We start from the raw sequence: 24,139 nt of genomic DNA on the forward strand, positions 1-24,139 counted from the left end.
TACAACACCATCCTATATTCGAGACAAGCACTTCGCAACCTTCGTTGCCCTTTGTTGCTGGCAGTTGTGGAAATAGACAAATTGCTGATTCTTAGTGTAATGTTTTCCAAACAGCATCATTCGGGAAAACACTGATGTAAACCTTTATTATCTGGGGTGGCATTTTCAGCCAAGATCACTTAATACAAATTTAAGGTGGGGAAACTCTCCCTCCCCGTTGAAGCTCAAAAAATAATAATTGTTGATCTGTCCACCATGTTTGGAGCATTTCAGGCGGTGATGGCCGCTCCGGTGGTGATGGGAACACTGTGGAGCACGACGGTCTCGACGGTGAGCCCGGGGCCAAAGCCAAAGAGGACGCCCCAGTCGAAGCCTTCGCCGGTGGTGGCCCGGCCATCCTCGGCGGAGCGCTTACGCATCTCGTCGAGGATGAAGAGGACGCAGGCGCTGGACATGTTGCCGTACTCAGAGAGAACATGTCGCGTAGCGCGCATTCGCTCCTTCTCCAGCCCGACCTTGGCCTCCACCTGGTCCAGGATCGCCGGCCCACCGGGGTGCGCCACCCAGAAGATAGAGTTGTAGTCGGTGATCCCCAGCGGCTTGAATGCCTCCTCCAGTGAGCGCTCTATGTTCTTGGAGATGAGCCCGGGCACGTCCTTGAGCAGATGGAACGTGAGCCCGACCTCGCGGAGGTGGCCGTCGATGGCGCCCTCGGAGTCTGGGAGGATGGTCTGTGATGCCGAGACGAGTTGGAACAGCGGGCGTTCCACACGCTCGTCGGGGTCAGCACCGACAATAACCGCCGCGGCACCGTCGCCGAACAGCGCCTGCCCGACCATGGAGTCGAGGTGGGACTCGGAGGGTCCACGGAACGTGACGGCGGTGATCTCGGAGCACACCACCAGGACGCGCGCCCCACGGTTGTTCTCGGCGAGGTCCTTAGCCACGCGCAGCACCGTGCCGCCCGCGAAGCACCCCTGCTGGTACATCATCAGGCGGTTCACCGAGGGCCTCAGGCCCAGCATCTTGGTGAGCTGGTAGTCGGCGCCCGGCATGTCGACGCCGGAGGTGGTGCAGAAGACGAGGTGGGTGATCTTGGATTTCGGCTGCCCCCACTCCTTGATCGCCTTCTGCGCTGCGGCCTTGCCCAGCTTGGGGACCTCCACCACCACGATGTCCTGGCGGGCGTCCAGCGACGGCGCCATGTACGCGCACATGTTGGGGTTCTCCGCTAGGTACTCCTCCGTCAGGTGCATGTACCGCTTCCGGATCTGCGACTTGTCGCCTGTACCAGGTCAGTGAATGTCAGACAGTCAGAGTCAGAATAAAACCACCGTCGTCTAGGCATGGCATGGCATGCTATGGTGGAGCGCGGACGTCAGTGCAAGACCGCCGTCGTCGGTCAGTTTCTGGCCTTTCGAAAGAGCTAGAGAGAGACAAGTATACTCACACATCCTCTTGAACTTCTCCTTGAGTTCGGTCATGTGCTCGCTCTTTGTGATCCGGAAGTAGTAGTCCGGGTAGTCGGCCTGGTGCACGCAGTTGGCCGGCGTCGCCGTCCCGATCGCCAGCACGGTGGCCGGCCCCGTCGCGCGCTGCGCCTTCCTCACCTCCTCCACGGTCACAGTCGCGCCGGCCATCGTCTCCGTCCGCTCTTTCTCTCTACGTTGTACCAGAGGCAATCGACCCCTAGCTACTTCGACAGGACGGTCGCCGGCCGGCTTTCCGTATCGTCGGAGCTTGCTGTGCGACGGCAAGCGAGCGCTGTGAAGGTAGATCGGTTATGGCCTGTGGCTCTGGGATGGGAGCGCTTGCTTGCTGTAATGGCAGAGGAGGCAAAGGTTATATAGCCGCGCATGCAGCTGGGGCAAAGGTGTGGATTTCCCTTAACATAAGACGACAATCGATTTTTAAGGTTGTGTGAGAGTGACTGCATGCATACATGCATGTGTTTAAATCGTGCCTGTTCTCCCTTGTGTGTAAATCACGGTCACGAATACCAGTAGACAGTGTCACGTGCTACACTGAACGACCTATGCTGGAATATAAGAGAGTGCTATTGCAAAGTATCAGCATATACTTTGTCAAAATATATAGGATATTTTGACTACCGGTTTCCATCCGTTAGTCGGTCAGCCACGTGATCACGTGGGGATTTTGAAGTCTAACCAAATGGGATATGGTCTTTCTTCCCCCACCCTCTTGAATATGATAGACATAGGGATGTATTGGGTAAGTAATGAGAAATTATGTATCTTGAACATGATCACCTCAACTACCATTTGATCTATTTGGAAACTTAGACATGGTCTCTGTTTTTAGACGATTGGCTAGATAAGCATGGAAATGCTCCTTTTTAGGATTATTGGGCTCTTGCTTTGGATGGTTCTGTGCCCATCCGATAAGAAGAATTTACTAGAAGCTTACCTCAACAAGATCAAGACTATGACAGGGGATGGTGAAGAATGACCTGGAAATCCTTGATGGGTCAAGATTCAGCGATCACTACGGGAAACAAGATCTTTGCCGAGGGTCCAGCTTTGCCGAGAGCCAGACCCTCGGCAAAGCACCCTTTGCCGAGAGCCAGGGCGGACTCTAGGCAAAGAACCTTTGCCGACAGCTAAGCTCTCGGCAAAGCCGAGCACTCGGCAAAGGTGCCGCGCCGTGAACAGCTTCCGTAGTCGTCGCCTTTGCCGAGAGCCATCCCGTTAGGCTCTCGGCAAAGAGGAGGGTGGCAAATCTCACATGCCTAAAGCTAGGCCCAGGCCAGCAACCTTTGCCGAGCGCAGGCCACCCTGGCTCTCGGCAAAGGCTCCTTTGCCGAGAGCCAAAATTGACCCTCGGCAAAGAGGTCCTTTGCCGAGAGCCACTATTAGCCCTCGGAAAAGAGAATTTTTTTTTTTGAATTTTGGACCCAAAATTTTTCTGTAGCCCTTGCATATTATATACAAGCATAGGTTCAAAGTTTAGAGATTTTTATAACTTTTTGCTATATTTCATCAATTAATTTATTTTCCTTGTATTTTTCTCGAAAAAGTCAATTTGAACTAGAGGTGCATGAAATAATAAAATATGGCCATTCAAAAAATGATATTCATATTCGAGAGTGCACTTTGAGGCTATATCCATAAAGTCACCCAAAAATTTGAATGTCTTGTATACGGAACATGACCATCGATGTGTTGTATATGTGATTTTTAATTATAAAAAATCCAAATGAACTCCAAAAATCACAAAACTTGGCGACGTGCCATGTTATCGCATGTGGACGCTGTGGTAAAAAATTCAGTAGTGAGCTAGTGGCAGAAATCCTTGAGCATGTTTAGTAGGCAGGGGAGTTTTGTTTGTATATATATGTTGCTGCCTACATGTGGTATTATTTTTCTTAAATTAGTAGGAGTATATTATTTACATACGGTTTGTGTGGGGTTGCACACTGCTAGCAGAGGTAACAGTATGGTTTATACTAGCGTGGGTTGGTTGCTAATGCTGCAGGGGCTGTGTTGTGTGAGAGACCCAATTATGTTGGGTCTGGATTTGGTGTAATGATGTGGTATGGGACATTGGGGTGGATCACTGGATGGTGCTGCTGCTGCAGGCTGCTACTGGTAGCGCTAGATAAGAGCAGCTTGGTCTCATGGATCCTGTGATGTGAACAAACAACCAAACAAACAAAGCCTGATGAACTCATCCAGGCACCACAGCTGCTCCCTGTCTTCTCTTCTCCAGCCAAACAAGAAAACACACACACCCCTTGGTTTTTCCATCTCCACAAGCAGCAAGAATTCTGGGGTCACCTTTCTTCTGTTTCTTTTCTCTTCCACCAACAAAATACACCTACAACAAGCTCCAGCAGTCCAGCTGGGAAACACTACAAATACAAATCCATTCTGTTATCTTTTATCAGTTTCCTATTTCCTATTAAAAAAATCCTATTCTCCAGAATGCATTATTGGATTTTGCGAAGGATGTATGTCTTTGCCGTAAGATATCCATTTCATGAAAACGGGATGAACTGAACCTGCTGCTGTTGGTTTTTGTACCAATGTAAAAATGATTCCAGAAGTGTTTGCAGTTCACTTCCTATGTACACGTTTGAGAAGCTCTTTGCCTAGCCATTGCATTCACAGCAGAAAACTTGCCGTTACATGTGCTTATACATATACAGCAGCAGCATATAAATGCAGCCTTCTCATTTGCAAAACTGATCAGTAAAGGTTTATAGTGATATTCCTTAATTGGTTTTGGCTATTTATGTGTTCTACCTTTGTATGTTAAGTTCCAATTTGGGTATTAATTAATGTGATTATATTAACAAATTTATATGTTGCATATATATGTGCTGCCGGCCATCGAGCCGGCTTTTTTTTCCAGGTTTTGGAAACCTCCCCCGTGCAGGGGAGGTTCTGCCGAAATTTTCTACTTATAGTGTTGTTTTTTTTTGTTTTGCAGAGCAGGACCTGTCGAGGGGACTTATGGCCACCCGAGTACGCAACACACGTGGCAGCGGGTGGCAGGTTAGTCCTTATGGCCAACCGAGTACGCAACACACGTGGCCTGGTGCCCATCCGCAGCACGGCCACCCTGGGTTGTCCGGCAGCCCTCCTCCGCGCCCCAGATACTCGTACCCGTACCAGTCGGTGACAGAGTAGGCCATGTGGGCGCCATGGGCAGGTGGGAGCTCTCCACACCCTGGGGGGCACTCACCCTGGTCGGCGTGGCCAGATGGGGGCTCGGGACACGACGGAGGCCATGGCGACGACGGGTCAGAGTCACAACACTAGGGGTGAGGCGCTAGCTAGCGACTTCGAGTAGTGATATTGATGTAGATTTGTGGTTTATGTTATGAACTTGTGGCGACTTTATGTTATATTTGTCATATATATATGTGGATTTGTGATATCTGTGGACTTCAATATGTTTCATGTGTGATTTATATGTGGATTTGTGATATAGACATGTGGATTTGTGATATGGGCTGTGTCATGTAAAAAACAGGGAAAAAAACAAAAAAAAATTCTAGCTTTACCGAGAACCAGAATACCAGCACTCGGCAAAGATGGAAAGCTGATCACCAGAATACCAGCTTTGCCGAGAGCCAGCCTGGTAGGCTCTCGGCAAAGTTTTTTTTAAAAAAAAATTAAAAAGTCTTTGCCGAGAGCCTTCTAGCCCGGCTCTCGGCAAAGACGACGTCAACTTTAACGTTTCTTGACGGCGCCGTGGGCTTTGCCGAGGGCGCTTCTGGCCCTCGGCAAAGCCTTTGCCGAGAGCCTGGACACGTGGCTCTCGGCAAAGAATTCTTTGCCGAGAGATTCTTTGCCGAGAACTCTTTGCCGAGAGCCACGTGGCAGGCTCTCGGCAAAGCCTTTGCCGAGGGCTTTTAGGCCTTTGCCGAGGGCTCTCGGCACTCGGCAAAGACGGTGGATCCAGTAGTGGATTGAATGGGATGTAAAGGAGATGCCTTGGTGGAGTGCACTGGACACCTCGCTGAAATCTAGTTTGATGTTGTGTTGTCTTATTATCGAGTGGAGTAGTTGAAAGTTGTCTCTGTATTGTTTCTAGCTTCAGTCCTGGTGGACGAACCTGAGGATTTGAACTGCAATACTGTAATAACTTTGTTATTTTGATGTTTATTGAAAGGCCGGGGCATAATGCTCTTGAACTCTAAAAAAAGTGTGTCTCATGGCTCCTTAACATCGAAGAAAATAAGTTCAAAAGGCTTGGATGACACACTAACTGACTTGGGGTATGGGAGTCGATGACTCTTACCCTGTTGACATTCATCGCATGTTGAATTATTACATGAACATTTAACAATCAAAAGTTTATGATGGCAGTTGATAGTAATTAACTCTAATCTTAAGCCATCAACTAATCATAGGAAAGGCCCAAAATGATTTATAAAGTAATATTATAGGGGTTTATTCTAACGAGTTCCACGAGTTGTGTTGTTCTCACTTATCTTGGAGATATTCAATATTTCACCATATAAAAGTATCTCAAGTGAAGAATGTGAGCACACCATTGCGGAGAGCTCGTCGAATCAATTGAGACCAACATATCATTTGCTATATTTGGAGCACCAGAGAGAAAGTCTTCGATGGATGCGACTCGGAAGACTCTAGAAGACCCTAGAACCATCATCATCATAAGACAAGGGACTAAACCAACAAGATTCCACAGCTTTGTGAAATAATATTTTTCAGGTATTTATGTAGAAGTTGGGAAAGAAAAGAATCCATCCATGACATGACTCATTACACAAACAGATCGGAAAGTGGCACTAGAAGGATATGGAAGACACTATAAGGCATAGGAACAAAGTGGAGGTCTGATGGCTGCTAGGTGGGGCCGGCCGACCCCACATGCTAGGCTGGCTGGCCTGCTCCTACTACCAGGTGGGCCCTCCGTCGTGTGGCGGCCTCCAACCGACCTCTACGATGCATCTTGACCATTATTTCGTGTCGGTTTGATCCGAGAGCTGTGGTTCATCCCACTGGGGTATATAAGCAGAGGCAAACCCCCTTAAGACAATCAATTCATTCATTCCATCATTGTTCAGTTCAGAGGTGTCCCTTGAAAGGATAACCTAGAGCTCCACTAGCTAACCTAGAGCTCCACTAGCTAGGGCATAGCCTTGTACTTTTCTCTTGTATTCAACATTATTAATCTATTTATGCTATTTGTCTTCTAGTTCATTGTATTCTTCTTCTAGTTCATCTATTTATTCTTCTAGTTCATCATCTAGATTGTCTAGTTCATCGTGTTCTTGTCTAGTTCATCTTGATCATCTAGTTCTTGTTCTAGTTCATGTATGAGTTGAATACTTGATATGACTTGGTATAATTCTAGATACATAATTATAATGTTCATTGCCTATGTTGGTTATATCTTTAGTATAATTGGAGTAGCTTTGTGTTTATACCCTTGTTTGTATAGTGCTCATTTTGATGATCAAGGGGTGGGTGGTAGATATTGTGTAAGCGTGGTGCTTATACGTTGTTTACCTATGAATGCACCCTATATTTTTGGCCATGTGGTAGATCACGAAGGTGACTATTATAGCTTCATTGAGTCCTCTATAGTCTACTTCCCGAATATAGGACAGGTAAGGCTTAGTTGTGGGGTGATGTCTTGCTCATTTCTTGACCCACCTTAGCCATGTCTCTTGTTTATGAATACGTGGTAACCCTGACTATGATTGCTATATATAATTGCACTAATAAATGTAGCCCAATGACCTATAGTTAGAATAACCCTGGTAGTTAGTCTATATTTTCTAGTTCTTTCTAGAGTCATTCCTACGTAGGAAAATGCTTGGTGGAACCCCTTTTAGGATTACCATGATCTGTTATTAATTATCCATATTTATGATATGATTGATCCCTTCTTTGAGTTTGATCTAGTGGAACTCTTATCACAAGTGTAAGTTATAGCTTTTATTCTTTTGACCTCCAAGTGCCTTCCTAGTGGTAGAATTATAAATAATGACACCTTGAACTTTTTTTTGGTGAAATGCTATAACGGGTGTATTTTATCTATACGCTTGTGGATAACCTTCATTCATCTTTTATAACTACTATGATCATAAGTACAACCACATCTTTTGGTGTTGTGTTGGGGATGACAACTTGGCTTAAGGAATGCTAAGAGATGTCTCGAACATTTTTGACGCCTTTGCTAAGGAAGGATTTGACCCTTGTATTTGTAATTGTGTTAGAGATGTCAATAGTGGCTAAGGACCTGCTGCACTACTTGTGGAGATGCATTGCCTAGCCTATGATGCCATATGGATGTGATGGGCTTGAAGGCACCGAGCAGCTCTTTATTCAGCTATGGCTTCAGAGGATATGGACTCCTTTCACATGGACCTCGGAGGAGAGTATTCTTCCTGGCCTGCTCCTTGATGACAAAGTGATGGGCATGAAATTCAAGGAAGGCATTATTATCACAAGCAATGCGATTTACAGAAAGCAGACTCTTATTTGCATCAGGCACATGTAGGATGTTGTTAAGATGAATATTGCGAACTTAGGAATGCAACATATTATGACCAATGTAGCACAGATTACAAATCACCAAGGTGGTGGTGAGGGACCTAGAAAATAAACTAAGAAACAAGAAAATGAAAAAAGATACATAGGAGGGTGACTGCCCTCAACATCTAACACCTAGGAACTGAGCCTGCAAGAAAGTGACACACCATCACAAAGGTCAACTACACAGAAGACCGCCCAACAACGACGATGGCAAAGCATCCGCCAACAAACCAAATGGTGGAAAAGCATCCGCCAATGAACCAACCAGTGGCCAAACATTCATCAGGGAGAAGCGAAGATATCCACTACGACAAAGCATCGGTAACTGTGGGACGTCCAAATCACTCTCGATAGCAAAGCTTCTACCAGAGAGGATGCCGACGGCACAATGGCAAACCATTCGACAACGAACCAAACAATGGCAAAGCATCCACCAACGAACGAATGGCGATAGAGCATCCACGAGAGGAGATAGCAGCAAAGCATCCATTACAATATCCAATGACCATGCACCGGGCAAGGTCAAGAGTTGCAGGATAGACCAATGTGATTGGAAATGAAAAACAATATGCACCGTGGGGGACTCCTCCGGTAATCAACGATAGGACGTAGGCTTATTCATTAGCGACACCTTCAAAGAAGGGGGATGCTCATAGAACCGCATCGTCGTTTGACATAGAAGCATCTAAGACTGGGCTTTCATCTAGAATCTAGCACCGGTGGAGAACAGGCTTGTAGAATGACGCCTCTAGGAAGGTAAGTGGCATCAAGACATCACCGTTGTTCGCCCGACGACCACTGGGCTAGGCTTTCTCCCAGAGCACCACGCCGACTACCGCCACTAGGCCACCCAGCTAGCCCAAGTCGCGAGCCAGGCAAATGTGGCTAGTGGCCACCAACGCTCGGCCTGAGACGCCAAGAAGGTCTTGGGACCACCAGAACCCACTGCGCCTCAGGCCCTAGAAAAAGCCAACTAGCGGGCGCTCGACTGAGCCCACAAAACCTCCATCGGGCGCCACCACCACGCACCACGAAGCACATCGTAGCAAGGGGAGGAGGAGAGAGGCTTGCTCTGGACCAGGGAGGGGTGGATCCAGTCCCGTCGCCTAGCCTGCTCGCAACAGGACACTGTCGGTGCAACGCCGTAGCGGTCCCTCACGTGTCCCCACGCGTACGATGGCCGTTCTAATCTGAGGGGAATTGCACCGACCACATCCGTCTGCCAGACTGGAGGGGGTGCGAGAATCGAGCGTGGCCTGGCTGCCTCGACTGCTCGTAGAGGGGGCCCATGACCTGACTCCAACACGCGCCAGAGCATGAAGGAGAACTGTTGTGCTACCCAGCCTTCCGCCACAGGAAGTAGTAGATCCGGATGCAAGGAAGCTGGATGCCACAGAGGGCTCAGATCCACCCCGCCGGTCCGCCAGTTCTCCGGAGGAGCTATGTGGAGGGGAGAAAGGCAAAGGAGAGGGGAAGAGGGGGGAGACTATGACGAAGGAGGCTTTGGCAGGCCGCCGCCATGCCCCGGGAGGCGGCAGCGACAGCCGAAGAGGGGCGGTAGGTGGCGGGCTGGCGAGCCGGCGGCAGGAACCCCCAAGTCGGCCGTCGGGAGGTTCTCGGGGGAAAAAGTTGCAAGAGCTCACCATTGGATACATGCAGGACAGTCCGGTTTGGCTGACTGTCGAGTGAACGTCAGGCGATCTGTTTCCACGGCAATGATTCTTTAAGCTACAGATTTAGCCAACCATGTGCTTGGACTACTCTCCATATTTAGCCGTATCTGCGATGAGGATTAGAAGGTGACAAACCGAGCCTTTCCGTACACAGTCATATATATGCATGTGGTTAGCATTTCGGTGACAAAACTAAGCGTTTCAATTTCAAGCCAAACTACTGCATTGCCATCCTCATCAATTTACAGTGGTTCACATTTCGTTCGTAGAAATTAATGCCATTCATCTGATGACTAGTTGTACGTGTAGAAGGTCCCTTTGCCTCGCCAATGGTAGATTCTTTTTTTGCGAGACCCAGACACAAACGCTCACCATACAAGTGCACATTCATCCTATAAATATACTCACACACACTACCCCTATGAGCACCTAAACGACTGAGTTGGACCGGCAAATCTCATTCAGAAAACCTATATAGAATGCTCAAATCCAAGGATGGCCCTCCGCACCCGGCTGCAAAGTTCTGATCCGCTGGCTAAGCAAAGCACCTCCTACAGTGCAGTTCTTCATGTGGCTGCTTATTCACGGAAGGATTCAGTGCAAAACAAACTAACTTCGTAAAAGAGTGGTGGATAACCCAATCTGCCAGGTCTGCAACCAAATGCCAGAGTCTACAGATCACATCATTGCCGAATGTAAATTTGCTACTGATAGTCTTTCAGAATGGCAATTGGCAACAGGGTAGTGGCATCTGCAATCCACGAAACTACAACACCATCCTATATTCGAGACAAGCACTTCGCAACCTTCGTTGCCCTTTGTTGCTGGCAGTTGTGGAAATAGACAAATTGCTGATTCTTAGTGTAATGTTTTCCAAACAGCATCATTCGGGAAAACACTGATGTAAACCTTTATTATCTGGGGTGGCATTTTCAGCCAAGATCACTTAATACAAATTTAAGGTGGGGAAACTCTCCCTCCCCGTTGAAGCTCAAAAAATAATAATTGTTGATCTGTCCACCATGTTTGGAGCATTTCAGGCGGTGATGGCCGCTCCGGTGGTGATGGGAACACTGTGGAGCACGACGGTCTCGACGGTGAGCCCGGGGCCAAAGCCAAAGAGGACGCCCCAGTCGAAGCCTTCGCCGGTGGTGGCCCGGCCATCCTCGGCGGAGCGCTTACGCATCTCGTCGAGGATGAAGAGGACGCAGGCGCTGGACATGTTGCCGTACTCAGAGAGAACATGTCGCGTAGCGCGCATTCGCTCCTTCTCCAGCCCGACCTTGGCCTCCACCTGGTCCAGGATCGCCGGCCCACCGGGGTGCGCCACCCAGAAGATAGAGTTGTAGTCGGTGATCCCCAGCGGCTTGAATGCCTCCTCCAGTGAGCGCTCTATGTTCTTGGAGATGAGCCCGGGCACGTCCTTGAGCAGATGGAACGTGAGCCCGACCTCGCGGAGGTGGCCGTCGATGGCGCCCTCGGAGTCTGGGAGGATGGTCTGTGATGCCGAGACGAGTTGGAACAGCGGGCGTTCCACACGCTCGTCGGGGTCAGCACCGACAATAACCGCCGCGGCACCGTCGCCGAACAGCGCCTGCCCGACCATGGAGTCGAGGTGGGACTCGGAGGGTCCACGGAACGTGACGGCGGTGATCTCGGAGCACACCACCAGGACGCGCGCCCCACGGTTGTTCTCGGCGAGGTCCTTAGCCACGCGCAGCACCGTGCCGCCCGCGAAGCACCCCTGCTGGTACATCATCAGGCGGTTCACCGAGGGCCTCAGGCCCAGCATCTTGGTGAGCTGGTAGTCGGCGCCCGGCATGTCGACGCCGGAGGTGGTGCAGAAGACGAGGTGGGTGATCTTGGATTTCGGCTGCCCCCACTCCTTGATCGCCTTCTGCGCTGCGGCCTTGCCCAGCTTGGGGACCTCCACCACCACGATGTCCTGGCGGGCGTCCAGCGACGGCGCCATGTACGCGCACATGTTGGGGTTCTCCGCTAGGTACTCCTCCGTCAGGTGCATGTACCGCTTCCGGATCTGCGACTTGTCGCCTGTACCAGGTCAGTGAATGTCAGACAGTCAGAGTCAGAATAAAACCACCGTCGTCTAGGCATGGCATGGCATGCTATGGTGGAGCGCGGACGTCAGTGCAAGACCGCCGTCGTCGGTCAGTTTCTGGCCTTTCGAAAGAGCTAGAGAGAGACAAGTATACTCACACATCCTCTTGAACTTCTCCTTGAGTTCGGTCATGTGCTCGCTCTTTGTGATCCGGAAGTAGTAGTCCGGGTAGTCGGCCTGGTGCACGCAGTTGGCCGGCGTCGCCGTCCCGATCGCCAGCACGGTGGCCGGCCCCGTCGCGCGCTGCGCCTTCCTCACCTCCTCCACGGTCACAGTCGCGCCGGCCATCGTCTCCGTCCGCTCTTTCTCTCTACGTTGTACCAGAGGCAATCGACCCCTAGCTACTTCGACAGGACGGTCGCCGGCCGGCTTTCCGTATCGTCGGAGCTTGCTGTGCGACGGCAAGCGAGCGCTGTGAAGGTAGATCGGTTATGGCCTGTGGCTCTGGGATGGGAGCGCTTGCTTGCTGTAATGGCAGAGGAGGCAAAGGTTATATAGCCGCGCATGCAGCTGGGGCAAAGGTGTGGATTTCCCTTAACATAAGACGACAATCGATTTTTAAGGTTGTGTGAGAGTGACTGCATGCATACATGCATGTGTTTAAATCGTGCCTGTTCTCCCTTGTGTGTAAATCACGGTCACGAATACCAGTAGACAGTGTCACGTGCTACACTGAACGACCTATGCTGGAATATAAGAGAGTGCTATTGCAAAGTATCAGCATATACTTTGTCAAAATATATAGGATATTTTGACTACCGGTTTCCATCCGTTAGTCGGTCAGCCACGTGATCACGTGGGGATTTTGAAGTCTAACCAAATGGGATATGGTCTTTCTTCCCCCACCCTCTTGAATATGATAGACATAGGGATGTATTGGGTAAGTAATGAGAAATTATGTATCTTGAACATGATCACCTCAACTACCATTTGATCTATTTGGAAACTTAGACATGGTCTCTGTTTTTAGACGATTGGCTAGATAAGCATGGAAATGCTCCTTTTTAGGATTATTGGGCTCTTGCTTTGGATGGTTCTGTGCCCATCCGATAAGAAGAATTTACTAGAAGCTTACCTCAACAAGATCAAGACTATGACAGGGGATGGTGAAGAATGACCTGGAAATCCTTGATGGGTCAAGATTCAGCGATTGAATGGGATGTAAAGGAGATGCCTTGGTGCAGTGCACTGGACACCTCGCTGAAATCTAGTTCGATGTTGTGTTGTCTTATTATCGAGTTGAGTAGTTGAAAGTTGTTTTACTGTTAAAGAAAACTCTCTGTATTGTTTCTAGCTTCAGTCCTGGTGGACGAACCTGAGGATTAGAACTGCAATACTGTAATAGCTTTGGTCTTTTGATGTTTATTGTAAGGCCGGGACATAATGCTCTTGAACTCTAAAAAAAGTGTGTCTCATGGCTCCTTAATTTAGTTTATCTCAGCAAATTTTGTGGTACTAACTGGCTTGTTTGAAAATGGCGGTGGATTGTGTGGGATGGGCCGAACCTGGAGATCTTAGAGTTATCCTTTCAACAAACCTCTTTTTTCATTTCCTCTTCTCTTGATATCATATTCAGTGCTACGTACTCCTCCAAATTGTAGGTCATTCTGGCTTTTCTAGATTCATGGTTATTGCTATGTATATATCTATATATGTATTAAAAGATATGTATCTTAAGAAGCTAAAACAATCTATAGCTTGAAATGAATTTGGCAAGTCACAAACAAATTAGAATACGCTGCTCCAAATGGTGAACATACCTTCAATTCCAACAGCAAGTAATATATAGGATCATACATACTTTGGACCTAATTGTTTTACCTAGCACACTATAGATTTCATCCACTGGATTGTTAGTGGTGGGGATATATTGTTGGATTGTCATGAATTGCTACAATTTAGTTACTATTGTAGGCTTACCCTGGGACCTGTTTGTTTTAACATGTAGATTTAACACGTGCAAGTTCAAATGTAGTTTTATTAGAATTCATGTTGTCGTATATATATAGTTTAACTGTACTTTGAACAAATATATCACGTATATTCTCCCTCTGCTTGCAAAAATATAATAGTTAAAACTATAATCAGTTGAGTCCCCGGGCCTACTCCAACTCCTACCGACAGACAAAAAAACATAATGTTCAAGTTAAAACCTTCGCATACGCCACCTCCTTCGCTTGTTGTTTCTTAACATCACCTTCCAGAGAGCTGCGCTCCCTTTTTATGTAGTTACAACTACCCAGTGGTTACCAAAGGGGGTTCAAGATAGTCATAAGATGACACAAGTGGCCTGTCACGGATGAGAGCATAATTTGTTCACGCCTATCATGAAGGCATTGACAATGTTGGTGTCGGGTGGTTCTTGCGCCGTGCAACAAGAAAACCCTTAATCCGTGATGAATTATTTATGACGGATTCGGTGAACGTCACTAGCATTATACCATCACGCAACGCATAACTGGGAGCAAAGTGGATATCCAGCCCAAACCCAATACACACTCGCATGTATAAAAATGCACCCCAAAACCTAAATCCATCCATCTTTGTCCACCAGCCGCCGCCACCCCAACACCTCACCATGTCGCTCCCAATTGAGTGCTGGCACCCTGGGTACACCTCCTACCAGAGTGCTAACGCCCCCTACTGCTCCTCCTTGTGAGCGCCACCATTCCCTGCGTCACCTCCCACCCGAGCGCCGCTGCCCTCGAACCCCTCCCCCACCCTTCCCTTGGATCCATGTGCAACCATCGGTGGAGCAGCATAATTCGCCGAGCCTTTGTGTCGCCACCTATGGCTTCTTCTCTGCTGTGAGGCGGTAGCAGCAGCAATCTGTCCACGCCCAGCCTCTGCTGCCGCACTAGGCCGCGGCAACAGTTAGATCCGCGCCGAGCACCTCCATCACCACCGATGGCTTGTTTTCTGCTGTGAGGCGGCAGTAGCAGCAATCCGTCCACGTTCAGCCTCTGCTGCCGCAACAGGCTGCTGCAACAGCTAGACCTCACCACCGTAGTCCTGCTATTCGTGCAGATGCCCTTGAAGAAGTACGGGATGTCGCTGCACAGGTGCTGTTGACGCTGGCCTCGCCCAGATCCTGTGAGGCCCCTGATGTCGTTGCACAGGGATGGCCTTCGCAGTTACCGTAACAGCGCAACAATCTCTTATGTTTTCTGTGCATCTTCGATCGTCATATGCCTCCGCCAGATGGATTTTTTATCCCCTCTTTTTAATTGCTGCAGGTTTTTGTTGTGCAAGGCCCCGTCCCCATTTCTGTAGTCCAGCAGCCGATACTAGCAGGTGAGGACGAGATCTGTCACACGCACCTTCATGCCAGAATGTATAAAAATTAAATATTCAGATGGTTGCTACTTTTGCATTGTTGGATGGTAATTCATTTGTTAATGGTTCACATGTTTTCCTCATGTTACTACTATTGCTAGTGCCTTGTATGCTTTGAATCGTTGCTCTTTGTTTCTCTTACCTATTAGTCCTGAGTTCCTAATTAGATAATCTCTCCATTTTTGTAGTTTGTAGTGAACTGTTGTTGTCAATGGAATTTGATTTTTCTATCAAAAGGTTTAGAATCCAATCTGCAAAACCTTGTCCATTTTCATACATAGCTGAACTCTATTTTCTCAAATTTAATGCAGAGTGTTCAAAAAAAATGTTATAATTTATTCATTTCAAATCAATGTATGTTTCTGTGTGCGTGTACTCTCACTGTTGATTGTACTTCTATTTTGTACAGGTACTACTTTCTTCACTTGATGATTTATGTTAAGTTCAACTTGGGTAGCAGCAGCAATAGAGGTTTTAAAGCTCTCTATGCAGGTACATGCAAAGGAACAGAATTCTAATTGAGTATCACGTGCCAATTGATTCTGGCAATTGTATGTAGCAGCCCATTCTAGCAAGAGGTGAAGCTGTTGTTCAGCATCACTGACAGGAGAAAATTTGACAAGCGCACAGAACGACCATCCATGCTTTCAGGAAAGGAATTGGTGCATAAACAATATTGGAGAAATGCTTGACGAAGGAGCATCATTCCACTGAGGCAGCTGCATTGCTTATTTGCGGCATGGAGAGACAATTGTTGGCTATATGAATTAGTCTTGTTTTTAAATTTCTTCATCATCAATGTGTAAATATTTATATATATAAACATATTTGACCAAATGGTTGTAAATCTATAATTGGAAATGTAATAAAGAAATGTCACCAAGTTCGCCCCAAGAAGAGACCCAACTAGTGCTAGTGTAGTGGCTTATAAAACAAATCCCCACCAAGGGGCCACATGCAAATAATAGTTGCCTATATATAATGCCTAAGAGCATCTCCAACAACTTGGTAAAATTCACTTGTCAAATCTTGAGTTATAGCAAGTTGCTAATTTGTTTAGCAAAAGAAAAAAGGATGTGTCTCCAATAAGTTGCTATTCTCACTTGGTAAAAATAGAGGATGACGGATGGGACCCGCTCACTTGGTAAAATAATATGTGTCTCCAACAAGTTGCGCTCGGGATAGCAACTTGGGATAGCAACTTTACAAATCTCGGCAGTAGAAACCTCTGGATAGAAACTTGGGAAATTTAGCAAGTTGAGATAAGGAGTTGTTGGAGGAGGATTTTTATGCTTTTAGCAAATTTGGTAGGATAGCATGTTGAAATACCAAGTTGTTGGAGATGCTCCAAGGGCATGAGGGCAAGGGACTCTCACTACCATTCTTTTGCTTGTCAAAACCCTAGTGTGTCCCCTTTAATCGGTGAGCTCTCTTCCTCTTGCATGTTGGAACCTCCATCACAGAACCTTCTCCATGTAGCCTTTGCATGGAACATTCACTAGACCTCTGCACTAGACATTCGTCAAAGGACTTATGCATAGAGCCTTAATTTGGGAGCCTTCACAGAGACCTTCGTTGTGGGATCTCTTCATGGGGCCTTCAACTCGGGACCTCCGCATATGGCCTTCATCGCAGGACCTCTGTTTGGGACATTCTTAGGGGACATCCGCATGGGACCTCTGGATGGGACCTTTGTCACAGGAGCTCCACATGAGACCTTACGTCGGAGGACCTCTACGTGGAACCTTCACCAAGTGAACTTCTCTAGCTAGCCTTATCGAAGTAGTCTTCTTTTCTTGACCCTGTTCAGGACCATTGTTCCCAGAAATGACAATAGTATATGTAAAGTTGATGGGTTTTGTAGTTTATTAGTTACTTTTGGAAAAAGTCCAAATTACTCTATCCAAGTTTAGCGTATGTCTAGATAACCCCACTAAACTAACATTTGATCCAATTTACTCCCTCCATCTATTTCAGCTGGTCTAATTTACCATTAACATGATTTGTTATTTTTTTGTCACATAAAAGATGAGTTTCAATATTGATTTTTTGTGAGGTGTTAAATAAGCACATCTCATGTTATTATGTTAGAAAAAATATATCTTAAGTTTTCAACACAATTTTGATAGCTTAAGAAAGTTTGATTATAAATTAACACTAGAGATAATATTGTGCAAAACATAAAGATGAAAGATACATAATGTATTTATCCAACAAAAAATGTCACGTCCTATATAACCTCACAAAATTTAAAACTAACACTACTATAGGAAACTTAATCGAGCAAGGCATTTTGGGTTAACCAAGGTGGTTTTTGCAACCGCTTCACACAAAAGGTCATGCTAAATGGGACCTTTTCCGAGGCAATTGGATGCCTGCTCGGTAAATTGGATAAAAACAAAAAAAATGAAAACTTGTGGGTAAACCCACCAAGCCCATCCATAGGCCCACCAAGCCTATCATGCACCATCGTTGCTGCATTCATACCTCGCTAGATCTGGCCACCACGCTCGTGGATCCGGCCACATTACTCGCAGATCCAGGCACCACCCAGTGGATTTGGGTTGGAGAAGCCACCACCAAAGGAGCTCCTCGTCCAGATCTACACTATTGGAGGTGCTCCTCAGCCAAAGCTGCTATGGAGCATGATGGAGAGGGAGTAGCTGCCGCTAAAGCAGCTCCTCGTCAAGATGCACGCCGCTCGAGGTGCTCCTTGGCCAGATCTACCACCGAGCATCGCAAACCTTGTGCTCAATGAGAGAGGCACGCTGTGGAGGTGAGGCACTATTGGGGAGCCGTGGGAGAGAGGAGGGAATGATGCTCCACCGGGATAGGGAGGGGACAGTGCTTTTGCCGTTGGGATGGGGAAGGGAGTGGGTCACCGGGAAGGGAGGGGAACGACTGTGCCTCGAGATAGGAAGGGAGTGTGCATCCAGCTAGTTAGTAGAGGGGGCGTCGTTGTGCTAGGGAATTGGGTAGTGAGGGAGAGACGGCTGACTGACGACAGAAGTGAGTGAAAGTGTGAAACCCTAACTCCCTTTCGGTATATATATATATATACCCACTATGTATTGGATATGGGCTTTTGGTCAGGCCTTGAAGATATTAACCAAGGTGGGCTTTATAAGAGAGCCGCCTCCAAAAATGGGTATACTTTTTGAGGCGGGCCACTTATATAGGGCCTGTCTTGGTTAATAGATTTTAGGAGGTGCCTCCATATATCAATTTTCTGAGGCGGTTGATTGTAACCGCCTTGGTTAATAATATATGAGACATTAACTGAGGCCGTTGAAATTCCTTACCACTTTGGAGCCCCATTTCCAAATGTTGCGCAAATGAATTATTGTAGCAGTGTAAAACATAAATTATACATAGAGAAGCAAAAAAATCATTTTATGTTTAAGATGTAAATTGGACAAACTGAAATAATTGGAGAGAGTGAATTGGACCATATGTTTGTTTAAGGAGAGCAATTTAGACTTTTCCATTCGGTTTTCAATAGAGTTACGTTTGCCTGAGCAATGTATTCAATATTAATAGGTTTTTCAACTAAATTGTTTCAACTTTTTTGATTAAAAATTGTAAAGTAAATTTATACTTAATAATAAAGAGGTAAAATTTCAGATGTAAAGTGAATTTTTTGGTCCATCCATTTTTTTTGTCTATCTCTCTCTAACTAGCGAAAAATAGAGAGTTCTCCCGGTTCGAATATAACCCATGATCATACGAGTTAGAATAGCTCTTCCTAGAGTCCTCTTGAGAAAGGTTTCTAAAATAACCTAGACAGATATTTTTATCCAAATGAATGATAATCTTATAACCTATAAACTGAAAAGGAAATAACTTGGATAGATATAGGAATCCTAATATGAATAGATCCATCGTTCCCAAGTAACATGAATAGGAATCGAATTCCAAAGAAACAGGAGGGGCAAATGTTTATTAAAAGACCAACAAAGTATAGAAAACATAGGCAAAAACTGAATGTAGAAAGAGCAAGTGCTCACGAAAAAAAGAAAAAGAAAAAGTAAAAGATTAGTAATGGAGCTGTATGGCCTAAAGGATCCAGTTTACTTCTAAACATCTTCTACTAGGAGGATTCCCCATATATTCTTACTATAATCTATCGAGTTATCAATATATATAGTCTGAGTATTAATAGTTAGTTTTCGAGGAGAAAGAGAAAAAGTCATGTGAAAAAAATAATGCTAGCAGTATGTGTGCATAGTTATGTGTAAGTAACTGCATCCACTATTGAAATCATTTATGAGTAGGGCATGCAGGAAATGGAGAATTGGATGATGACATGGCTCAAGAAGGTGCGAGAGAATTAAGCTAGTGGGATTTATCTTTATAAGAGATATAGATGAGATTGTATCCTGGCTCTGTCTCTAAATAAACAGAGACGTACATACGCCGCTAACTAAGCTGCACAGTCAGCATAACACCTTAAAGTCAAGTGCGTGGATGAGAAAAACCTGTTGCGTTGTGTGCACTGGCTATATGCACGTGTGTTTACTTAGCAGCAGGTTAACTCTTCCGTTAGCGATAACAGTTTTACTAAGACCACTTTCTTAGTCGTACCACGTGATGTGACTGTTGTGTCTCCAGGGAAAAGTTTTCTCGTATATTCTATATAAACTAGTGGAGGGCACGCGCCCTCAAGTGCGACTGCATAAGACCAGTTTTGTTCATGGTGTGATAGCATTCCATGGAGGATAAGTATAGAACATACAATAGTTGTGGTGGTGCCAAATGTGAGAGTTTTGAGAAGCCAAAGTCCAATATAATGAGGATAATTATACATATGAAATATTACATCTAATTTAGAGTTTAAGTCCGCTAGCACCACAGATATGTAGCCCAAACATATAGGTGCAGAAAACAATTAAAGTTTGCTACATGGCGAAGTATAGTGTCTCTACAAAAGCATTATAGAGTGTTGGGCAGAGATATTATACAGGATCATTAGTAAGTGGATTGCAGCCTTCGTTAGACTTGGATATAGACTCGTGAATTATGGAAGACAACATCCACGTCAACCAATGGTGTGTCATATTTCTGGTCAAACTCCAAGCATCTGTAGTCCTTTTTGAACCATCCTTTCTACAGTCTTTCAAGGATTATCATTCTCAGACACTATTTTAGGTAAAATTGAGAAACAATACTAATCAATTAGCCATGTTAAATTAGACCAAACTGTATGCATGGAACCATTTAAAGAGACAAGGCCCCTAATATTCAGGTAGAAAAAGTTAAACAGGAAATCAGTCCTCCCCTAATTAATCAGACGTGCTGAATTAGAACAACCTATATGCATGGAACCTTTCAGAAAAAACAAGGCTTCCAATGTTGCTGTAGAAATCAGGTACTAAAAAAAGTAAACAGGCAATCACACCTCCCCTAACCCAGATAGTTCCACAAAAAAACAAAATACAGTCAAAGCAAGCATCAAGTCGGATGAGGCAAATAGCTATGTCTGAACTAAAGACTTCATCTACATTTAAGTATTAGTTAACTGCACTTACCATATGCGCTTGACTGCAATTGGGCAATGCTGTTGGGTGGACTTGTATAGCTAGAATGAAAACAATAAAAATCAATAGAGCGGCACATGAACTTGTGCACCTGCAAAACGGTAAAGGAATTATGTAAGTGTCCAAAAAAGAGCAGCATATTTGCAACCTGGGATGCAAGGACTACTAAGACCTGCAGCCCATAACTAAAGTGAAACTTCTTGAAAATTACTACTTACAATTCAGTGCATAATAGTACCTGACTTATTGGAGCCTTGGGCGGTTCAGTTGAGCTTATCAGTTAATCTTGTCACATGCATCATACACCAAAAGTGCTTTCATGAAAGCTCTGATGTAATCTGAAATGATTTTAAACCATGTAGGTTGCCCATACATACAAACATAAAGAAGAATTAAGGAACCTACCAAAAATTGTTTAGAAATATTTTTGAAGACTCACAGAACCTTCCATCATTGTCCACCTTCTCCAAGTTAATTTAAACACTCATTGGTAGAACTGACACATATATGTGGGCATACACCACACAGCCGCTCACCATGTCTTCTTTTGTTTCTTTCCATCCGAAGAGACCACGTACCACATAAGAATATCGCTGCAGCATGATCAGAGCAGCAACTCGGGTCAATCAAGTCCCGAGCCCATATATGGCGATGCAGTCTCAGGAGTTTTTTTGCCTATAAGTGCTTGTGCTTGGGTCTCCCATGCATGGCAGTGTTTTGGAATCCACCGGTCCTGCCATATTTTGATAGAACTCCCATCACCAATTCTCGTTTCAAGAGTCCCATTTTCAACACATCCCTTTTGGCTAAAATTGCCCTCCAGGTCTGGCTAGCATGCTTCTAGAGGCAGATAGAAAATCAGTATCATGATAATACCTAGTACCTTTGCACGCAGCGAGTTTGGCTTGTTGATTAGTCTCCAGCCATGCTTTCCCGAAATAGCCAAGGTAAACTTTCGTAGATCGCGGAAAACCCATACCTTCAGCAAATTTTGGTCGTGTGAGTAACTCCCAATGTTGCCAATGCAAGCGTCTATTAACCGCAGAGCCACCCCACCGATAGTTTGAAATCACTGTTTTCATTTTCCGACAAGCTAAGTATATTTGGGTAGATAGATGGAAATGTGGGAGCCTCGTGGTCGTGTTCACCCTTGGATAGCTGCAGGACGGTCCGATATGGCTGACTGCTTGCCTAGTGAAGTCGACGAGAGCAACGTCAGGCGATCTGATTCCACAGCAAAGAGTGGTGGAATAACCCAATCTGCGAGGTCTGCAATCAAATGCCAGATTCTAGAGATCACATCATTGTCGAATGTAAATTTGGTATTGAGGTTTGGCGAAAGCTGGGGGTAGTCTTTCGGAATGGCAACATGGGAGTGGCTTCTGCAATCCACGAAACTGCAGCACCATCCCATATCCCAGACAAGCACTTCCCAACCATCGTTGCTCTTTTTTTTTTTTTTTGCGAATAAACCATCGTTGCTCTTTGTTGCTGGCAGTTGTGGGAATAGACAAATTGCTGAGTTCTTAGTGTACTATTTTCCAAACAGCAAAGTAGTTATCGTTCGGGAAAAACACTGATGTAAAGCTTTATTATCTGGTGGCCTTTTCAGCCAAGATATCACTTAATACAAATTTAAGGTTAGGGAAACTCTCCCTCTCCGTTGACACACAAAAAAAAATAATTGTCATGTAATGGACTCTAGACAGGACCTGTCTACCATGTCTGGAGCATTCATGCCGTGATTGCCGCGCCAGTGGTGATGGGGACGCTGTGGAGCACGACGGTTTCAACGGTGAGCCCGGGACCGAAGCCAAAGAGTACGCCCCAATCAAAGCCTTCGCCCGTGGTGGTTTGGCCATCCTCGGCGGAGCGCTTGCGCATCTCATCGAGGATGAAGAGCACACAGGCGCTAGACATGTTGCCGTACTCAGACAAGACATGACGCGTGGCGCGCATCCGCTCTTTCTCTAGCCCGACCTTGGCCTCCACCTGGTCCAGGATCGCCGGCCCACCGGGGTGCGCCACCCAGAAGATGGAGTTGTAGTCAGTTATCCCCAGTGGCTTGAATGCCTCCTCCAGCGCGCGCTCGATGTTCTTGGAGATGAGCCCGGGCACGTCCTTGAGCAGGTGAAACGTGAGCCCGACCTCGCGGAGGTGGCCGTCGATGGCGCCCTCGGAGTCCGGCAGGATTCTCTGTGATGCCGACACGAGCTGGAACAACGGGCGCTCCACGCGCTCGTCAGGGTCAGCTCCCACAATAACTGCCGCCGCGCCATCGCCGAACAGCGCCTGGCCGACCATGGAATCGAGGTGGGACTCGGAGGGTCCCCGAAACGTTACGGCGGTGATCTCGGAGCACACCACCAGGACGCGTGCCCCGCGGTTGTTCTCGGCGAGGTCCTTGGCCACGCGCAGCACCGTGCCACCTGCGAAGCACCCCTGCTGGTACATCATCAGGCGGTTGACGGAGGGCCTGAGGCCCAGCATCTTGGTGAGCTGGTAGTCCGCGCCCGGCATGTCGACGCCGGAGGTGGTGCAGAAGACGAGGTGGGTGATCTTGGATTTCGGCTGCCCCCACTCCTTGATCGCCTTCTGCGCCGCAGCCTTGCCTAGCTTGGGGACCTCAACCACCACGATGTCCTGGCGGGCGTCCAGCGACGGCGCCATGTACGCACACATGTTGGGGTTCTCCGCCAGGTACTCCTCCGTCAGGTGCATGTACCGCTTCCGGATCTGCGACTTGTCACCTGCACCAGGCCAGTGAATGAATGTCAGACAGTCAGAGTCAGAATAAAACCACAGTCGTCGGTGGTCAAAGGCATGGCATGCTATGCCGGAGCACGGAAGTCAGTGCAAGACCGCCGTCCTCGGTCAGTTTCTGGCCTATCGATGGAGACCACGACGACGACAGACGGGGAGAAAGAGCTAGATGAGAGAGACAAAGATACTCACACATCCTCTTGAACTTCTCCTTGAGTTCGGTCATGTGCTCGCTCTTTGTGATCCGGAAGTAGTAGTCCGGGTAGTCCGCCTGGTGCACACAGTTGGCCGGCGTCGCCGTCCCAATCGCCAGCACCGTTGCCGGGCCCGTCGCGCGCTGTGCCTTCCTCACCTCCTCCACTGTCACAGTCGCGCCAGCCATCGTCTTCGTCGGCTGTTTCTCTCTACGTTGTACCAGAGGCAATTGGCCGCAAGCTACTTCGACACGTCGGTCGCCGGCCGGCTTACCCGATCGTCGGAGCGAGACAGAGAGCTAGCTGCGACGGCGAGCGAGCGCTGTGGCGGATGATCGTCTGTGGCCTGTGGCTCTGGGATGGGAGCGAGCTCGATGGTTGCTTGCTGTAATGGCAGAGGAGGCCCGCGGGTGCTTATATAGCCGCGCAGTGTCCCGGGCTCTACAGTAAATGATGCGCCCGCCGCCGGCATGTGCTG

General features: G+C 47.1%; 3 protein-coding genes and 1 long non-coding RNA gene across 6 annotated transcripts; 1 reads left to right on the top strand and 3 right to left on the bottom strand.

The window, feature by feature from the left end:
• LOC8064815 (chalcone synthase 2) lies at positions 128-1,794 on the bottom strand. Its single transcript, XM_002450827.2, has 2 exons — positions 1,451-1,794; positions 128-1,285 (listed from the first exon to the last, which is right to left on the bottom strand). The coding sequence occupies exons 1-2, from the start codon at positions 1,638-1,640 to the stop codon at positions 270-272; spliced, it is 1,206 nt and encodes a 401-aa protein (XP_002450872.1). The 5' UTR covers positions 1,641-1,794; the 3' UTR covers positions 128-269.
• LOC8064816 (chalcone synthase 2) lies at positions 10,607-12,273 on the bottom strand. The gene is made up of 2 exons (XM_002450828.2): positions 11,930-12,273; positions 10,607-11,764 (listed from the first exon to the last, which is right to left on the bottom strand). The coding sequence occupies exons 1-2, from the start codon at positions 12,117-12,119 to the stop codon at positions 10,749-10,751; spliced, it is 1,206 nt and encodes a 401-aa protein (XP_002450873.1). The 5' UTR covers positions 12,120-12,273; the 3' UTR covers positions 10,607-10,748.
• On the top strand, positions 14,382-16,046 carry LOC110435718. Of its 3 annotated transcripts, XR_002453568.1 has the most exons (3): positions 14,382-14,893; positions 15,068-15,125; positions 15,577-16,046. It is a non-coding gene; the product is annotated as an uncharacterized LOC110435718 (long non-coding RNA). The 3 variants fall into 3 exon arrangements; XR_002453566.1 differs by having other exon boundaries at positions 14,382-15,125; XR_002453567.1 differs by lacking the exons at positions 14,382-14,893; positions 15,068-15,125 and adding an exon at positions 15,175-15,214.
• On the bottom strand, positions 22,262-24,139 carry LOC8064817 (chalcone synthase 1). The gene is made up of 2 exons (XM_002450829.2): positions 23,660-24,139; positions 22,262-23,454 (listed from the first exon to the last, which is right to left on the bottom strand). The coding sequence occupies exons 1-2, from the start codon at positions 23,847-23,849 to the stop codon at positions 22,439-22,441; spliced, it is 1,206 nt and encodes a 401-aa protein (XP_002450874.1). The 5' UTR covers positions 23,850-24,139; the 3' UTR covers positions 22,262-22,438.

This window comes from Sorghum bicolor, chromosome 5 (genome assembly GCF_000003195.3).
Source record: "Sorghum bicolor cultivar BTx623 chromosome 5, Sorghum_bicolor_NCBIv3, whole genome shotgun sequence".
NCBI lineage: Eukaryota > Viridiplantae > Streptophyta > Magnoliopsida > Poales > Poaceae > Sorghum > Sorghum bicolor.